Source organism: Lytechinus pictus, chromosome 2, assembly GCF_037042905.1.
Source record: "Lytechinus pictus isolate F3 Inbred chromosome 2, Lp3.0, whole genome shotgun sequence".
In the NCBI taxonomy this organism is placed as follows: Eukaryota; Metazoa; Echinodermata; class Echinoidea; order Temnopleuroida; family Toxopneustidae; genus Lytechinus; species Lytechinus pictus.
This window is the reverse complement of record NC_087246.1, coordinates 7,007,295-7,013,294: the sequence shown is the minus strand read 5'-3', so window position 1 is coordinate 7,013,294 and position 6,000 is coordinate 7,007,295. Positions and strand designations below refer to the sequence as shown.

At 36.9% G+C, this 6,000-nt stretch overlaps 1 protein-coding gene across 1 annotated transcript in view; it reads right to left on the bottom strand.

Moving 5' to 3' along the window:
• Positions 1-2,544: 2,544 nt before the first annotated feature.
• The window catches only part of LOC129253615 (uncharacterized), a 29,695-nt gene continuing 26,239 nt past the window's right edge, over positions 2,545-6,000 (bottom strand). The window contains exon 4 of the mRNA XM_064095908.1: positions 2,545-5,785. Coding sequence (XP_063951978.1) covers positions 5,349-5,785 — 437 coding nt within the window. The 3' untranslated portion in view covers positions 2,545-5,348. The remainder of the gene's footprint in view (positions 5,786-6,000) is intronic.

Sequence of the window (6,000 nt, the reverse complement as noted above, 5' to 3'; positions counted from 1 at the left end):
CACACATCCTTGTAGCGTTGCCAATGGGAGGATCTCCATAGCATTAGAGATTGCAATATTCAAATGCTCATAACTTTCTTATTATTTGTCTGATTTTTCTCAAACTTTCTTTGTTCTTATTCTTTGATTTTTCTGTTTCGACACAAGCCTACTTGTTCCAAAGGTTTCATTCCCCTTTAATGACTGGTCAAACATTATGTAGCTTTTAAAAGTAAAACTTTATTTTACATCCCACCTGACCATTATCATTTCAACAGTAATTTTTTTTTGTATTTATAAATTACATCTTGATTGGTTGCCAAGGCAATGGCTGAAGATGTTATCTACATATTAACCGCAAACATATATTTTCTAACACCCTTAACTTAAGGGAAATGAAAGAAAAATAAGATTTTATCATGTTTTTATTTATCAAAGCTGCTGATACTTTTCTGGGGGAAATGAGCTGTTGCCATGGCAACAGAACATTTGAATTATTAATATTTATCATTTAATTCAAGAATTACCAAGGCAACATCAATTTATTATTCTAATGAACTCATGCAGAATACTTAGTGAATTTTTTGTTTATAATTAAATGACTAGCCAAACCTTTCGCATATTGAGTTATATTTGTATTTTCCACCTGTCCATGATCTTGTCATCCAAATTATTATTTTTTTGTGAATTAGATATTATTTGGTTGCCATGGCAATAGCTTTAGATTTTATTTAAACAATTTGCATCAAACATATCTATGTTTAACACACTAAGATTGGGGGAAATGCAAGAAAAACCAGATTCTATAGTCCTTTTTTAATAGAAACTGGTACTAAATGATCCGTTGCTATGGCAACAGACAATTTGCAACATTGATATTTATCGTTGAATTCAAGTATTACCAAGGCAACATCAATCTGTATCATTCCAATTAGTTCATGCAGAACACTCACTGTATTATTTCCCCTAAATTAATTGAGTAGGTCAAACCTTATGCATTTTCAGTTAATTTTCATTGTACTTTTCACCTATCCATAACCTTGTCATCCCTGCTGTTGTTTTTTAAATTAGATGTTATCTGGTTGCCATGGCAATGGCTTAAGATGTTATATTTATAAATGTAGTCACAATCATATTTTGATTAGTTCCTTAAAAATATTGAAAATGGAATGATGATCATACATGTATTCTATATTTTTATCAATATTTTTACCTTTCTAGAGGGAAATAAACTGTTGCCATGGCAACGGGATCTTTGCAACATTCGTTTTTTTTATTTAATTCAAGCATTACCAAGGCAACATAATGTTTTATCATTATAAAGAACTCCTGCAGAACACATTCTGTATTTTTTGTTCAAATGAGGGGGTCAAAACTTAAGCATACAGATTAAGTCATTTCCAGTTGTATTTTCCACCTGTCCATTGTCTAGTTTACCATGTTATTTTTGTAAATTATATGTTATTTGGTTGCCATGGCAATGGCTTGAGATGTAGTTTATACATTGAGCAACCAAAATATCGTTGTTCAACACTGTAAAATTAGGGGAAATTAAAGATAAATCCTATTCTACAACGTTTTTTTAATCAGTTTTTTTATTTTTCTGGGGAAAAACAAGCCGTTGCCATGGCAACGGACCAATTGGAACTATCTTGTTAATTTTGAATGTTTCTAAATTTTATATATATTCAATTGGGAACTTGAAAATTATCATTTTGGTCATCTATGTCATGTTTATTTACCATTTACATGGGAATGTATGTCATTTTTGAGAAATTAATCCGTTGCCATGGCAACGGCCGAAAATGGCATTTTAAAATTTACCTCCCACCTTTAAAATAAATCTTACAGCATATACTAATACTTGTGAAAGTTTCATGCTTTAGTCAAAATTTGCACAATTGTTGTGATTTTTGGAGCTAATCCGCTCTACTAAAAGTTAGTACCTCTAGTCCGTATCTTGTGATAAGACTCAACGGTGATGATGGTGGTGAAGTTCTGCAGCATCATCCTAATCATCGACTTGTATTACGTCTTCTCCCGCCTACAGAGTCCTGTTTTACTTGGCTCAACTAAACAAATCTTGTTTTACAAGAGTTATTTCTGAACTTGGTTGACTTGGCACAGGCTTAGGTGGGTATAGGGTGATGCTTTAGGAGAAAGATAGATATCTAGGCAAGAAAACTTAATCAAGCAAGGTATTACGTCTTTGCTTAATGAATTCAATCAGGATTTAATCATGTGATGCCTTGGAACATGTGGTCTTCCCTATGGTCTACACGTTTGCAATATAATAAACTGGGCATATATGTAGCACATTTTTTGAATAGCTAATCTTCATGTAGGTTAAGCAAAACCTTTCAACAATCCAAATACGAATATTTGCAAAGGATGGAAACTTGTTGCTTAAATGCAATTAATTACCTTTTTAAAAGCAAAATAAATCCATGTTTAAAAAGACATACATATCATCCCAGTATATATTTTGCTTGCTTCTGAATGCACTCAAATGTCCTCAGGAAAAAGGGAAAAACAGATTCAAGTTTTTTTTTCTTTTGTTTTTTTCTCTTAAATATAATACTTAAATGGGGGAAGAGTGGAACATGGTCACAGAAAATATGACAAGAAATTATCTTTGTCTCCTCCTATCCTCCATTTCTTAAGTGATTTTTTGAGTAGTATGATATTTGAAGCAGGTGTCCTAAAGCTATAACTCAGTGTCACTCCTAGTTTCCTCTTATCATCTTGTTTGAAGGACACAAGGGACAAGGGAGTGCATTACTCTGCAGAAATAAGAGCATCATCAGGGAAGATGGACAACCCATGCTAGACAGGGATGTGTCTCCCTTCCAAGTATAACATGCACGGAAGAAAAGTCATCTCTCAGTTTCCTCTCTGCAGTTCTGTTAAGAATTTCTTGGTACCTAGGCTACAAAACACAATACGGAAGGAAAGGGTGCTACGAAATTCTGGAGGGATCGCTCTTGTGGAAGCATTAGTGGTTTGTAATTTCATTCCAAGCAGGGTGAATAATTCCAGGAGGAAACCAAAAATTCTTCCCCTCCCCACAAACAAAACCAACCAAAGAGTAAAGAGGAAGGCATGATGATCAGGGAAAGCCTCAGGTGTTTACTCATGTAATGTTCTTTTTGGAGGAACTCTGCTTATCCTCTTGTAGCTCATTGTAATTCTGTTTGGCTTTCATTCTTTATCCTCACATGACTAGTTCTTACTTAAATCGTCCCTCTCCATGTTTATCATCAATGTAACAGGAAGTGGGATGAGTTAACAAATTTCGCTTCTTCTCTTGAATAAGGGCAGGAGGAAGGATGAGTTGTTCATTGTCTGTGATGCCCCTCACCCCCCCCCCCCCAGCCGAACCTAGGCCAACTCCATATCACCAACTACTCTCTTTCCTCTTTCCTAAATCAAGGAAACCTTGAATGTGATGTTGACAGGAATCATGAATCTATCATTATAATGAGTGATGTTTTAAAATCAATGCTAACATGCAACATTTATGTACATCTACTACACACTCACTTCCTCCACATTTTCAATGAATCAGCAATAAGCCTATCTTCCTATTTAAAAGTATATATCTCTTCGTAAATAATGGGAGTGATATTACTAATAAGGTAATAAGTTAAAGGTATAAGGTTTAATAAGTATAAAGTATAAGGTATAGTATAAGGTTTACTATTATCCTTGATTTGATTGCAAGCCAACAGGTCCCACTTATTTGATTTGATTGTAAATTTGTATAAAGTCAAAATGAAGGGTGATATAAACCAAACAACCTTGAAGTGCAATGAACTGAATAGGACTGTTATGCTCCATGTTTACAGATAGAACATTCTCCCAGAATCAGATATTTAAGCACATTTCAAGAACCCTTAACCCGGCAATCTACCACTCCTCCCATGTCTAACTAAATTAGAACCAACCACAAAGATGCCGTCTGTGTATCCCGGTTAAAGTTCAGAAAAGTGCGCATGTGAGTCTAGACTGTACCCCTGAGAATGGGATTCGATCTCAACACGCAACCGCCCATATCTCTAGACAACATTACTTCACACCTTCTGTCAACCCCCATTTGGGGGAAGAACCCTTATTGACTCCATCTGTTGGTGGAGAAGAATAAAGAAAAAGGGTGATCCTCTGGGCTTTAAACCATCCTGATCCTTGCATGTGATTCTGATTGGGCAGATGATTAGTGACATGTGATTGGAATCAACCAATGACGAGGTAGTGACAGTAAAAGGGGTACCTCTATTGTTACCTAAAGGTCTCCAACCCTCTTATTAATCATTCTTCTATGTACCACCTTTACTCTGACCGATTTAAACTCTAGCCTGTTTTGATTTAGCGATAACGGTTCAAATGAATGTCCAACAAAGCCTTCTTTTAAACCTGCCCTTTTCATTCCCCTAATCTGTTCACAACACTAATTTATCAATGGATTGTGGTTCCAAGACCTAACTATAAGTTATCGCCCCTATCTCCACTCTACCTCAAGCCCTTCACCAATGGACCTAAAACCTGTGACGTATTATGCAAAGATCAAGGAGGCTCATGTTTTCCAGGCCCCAAAATTCAATAAAACAAAGGTACAGGCAGATAAAGCAATAATTGCATAGCATCTGGCTGCGTATCTACCTAAGTCACGAATCGATTAATCTCCAGACGCTGCCTGGTCACATTGCCTACTGAGATGACCAAGATACCTCTATGGCTCTGACAGTGACCTAGTTATAACTGGGCCATCGTGAGGGCTACCTACCATTGCAAAGTGTTGGCTCTCTTGCTTGTTTTGACTGAAACAGCCATATTGTATTATCCCTCTGTGGAAACCTTTTCCCCTGCAATCTCCCTGAGATGATATTTGATAACAATAGGAGGTAACTTGAACTTATCTGCTATCTTACACTGCCTGGCCTAATGGTTGAATGAGATTATGGGAGCAGAGGAATAGCAGCCACAGCAAAGAAATTCCTTCAATAAAAACAAAGTCATCTAAAAGTCAGACAAATATTCTCAAGAAAAAACCTTTCTTCCTTCCTGGCCTTCTGAGAATCTTCCATTCCTAAATGGGCACTTACTATACATTTGTACATCTATCACTATAAAAAAGAACCAAAAAAGAACTATTGGAACCCAAGCATTGCCTTACAAAAAACAATTCAGAAATAGACCTGATTGACACCGAATATTCAAAGGTGAATGAATATTATGGAGTTATGGATATGAAAATCCCAATTTGATCATTTACAAGCACTGCATGATCCTACTGTTACTCTAGGAATGTCATTAACGTCAATAGCTTGTAATCAAGGACTTGAAGACCATCCTTCATAAACCCTATATGGCTAAAATAATAACATGAAGCAGAGGCTCACTGATTGTAGTGCTAAGTTTATAGAAAAGGAGAAGCTACGTTTGACCTGAAAGTTGATTCTTACCCTGATAGCCTGCTGCCTGAGTCTCTCTGCGTCACGCACCACATGAGGTGCTGCTGGAGAAGACACCAGACTAGGAGGTGCTGCAGCAGCAGACGGCGGCAGGAATGAGTGCTGGTGGGTATGCTGATGCTGGTGCATGTGTTGGTGCATATGAGTCTCTTGGCGGAGGTATGGAGGGGGGCCAACCGACATGCTGGGGTTATGAGACGCCAGGAAACGGTTGTTGAGCTCTTGCCGAAGCAGCTCTTGTTGGTGTTGTTGTTGCTGCTGCTGTTGTTGTGGGGTGGGTGTCGGCGGAGGTTGCGCTGGGGGCGCCGCTGGTTGCGGCTGTGGTGCACTCTCTGCTGGGAGAACAAATTGAAACATAAAGGTTATCCTCCATCTTTAATACTTGTCAATTTAATGCTTACGTGGAAACACATTAAGATATATAAATAATCAATGTTTCATCCATAACTTTAAATGAATGTGGAATACTAAATGACAATCACCACAGAAATTTCAATCTTAATGTAAAGAGTGAAATATAATCACAAATTCTCTCAAGAATACATTAACT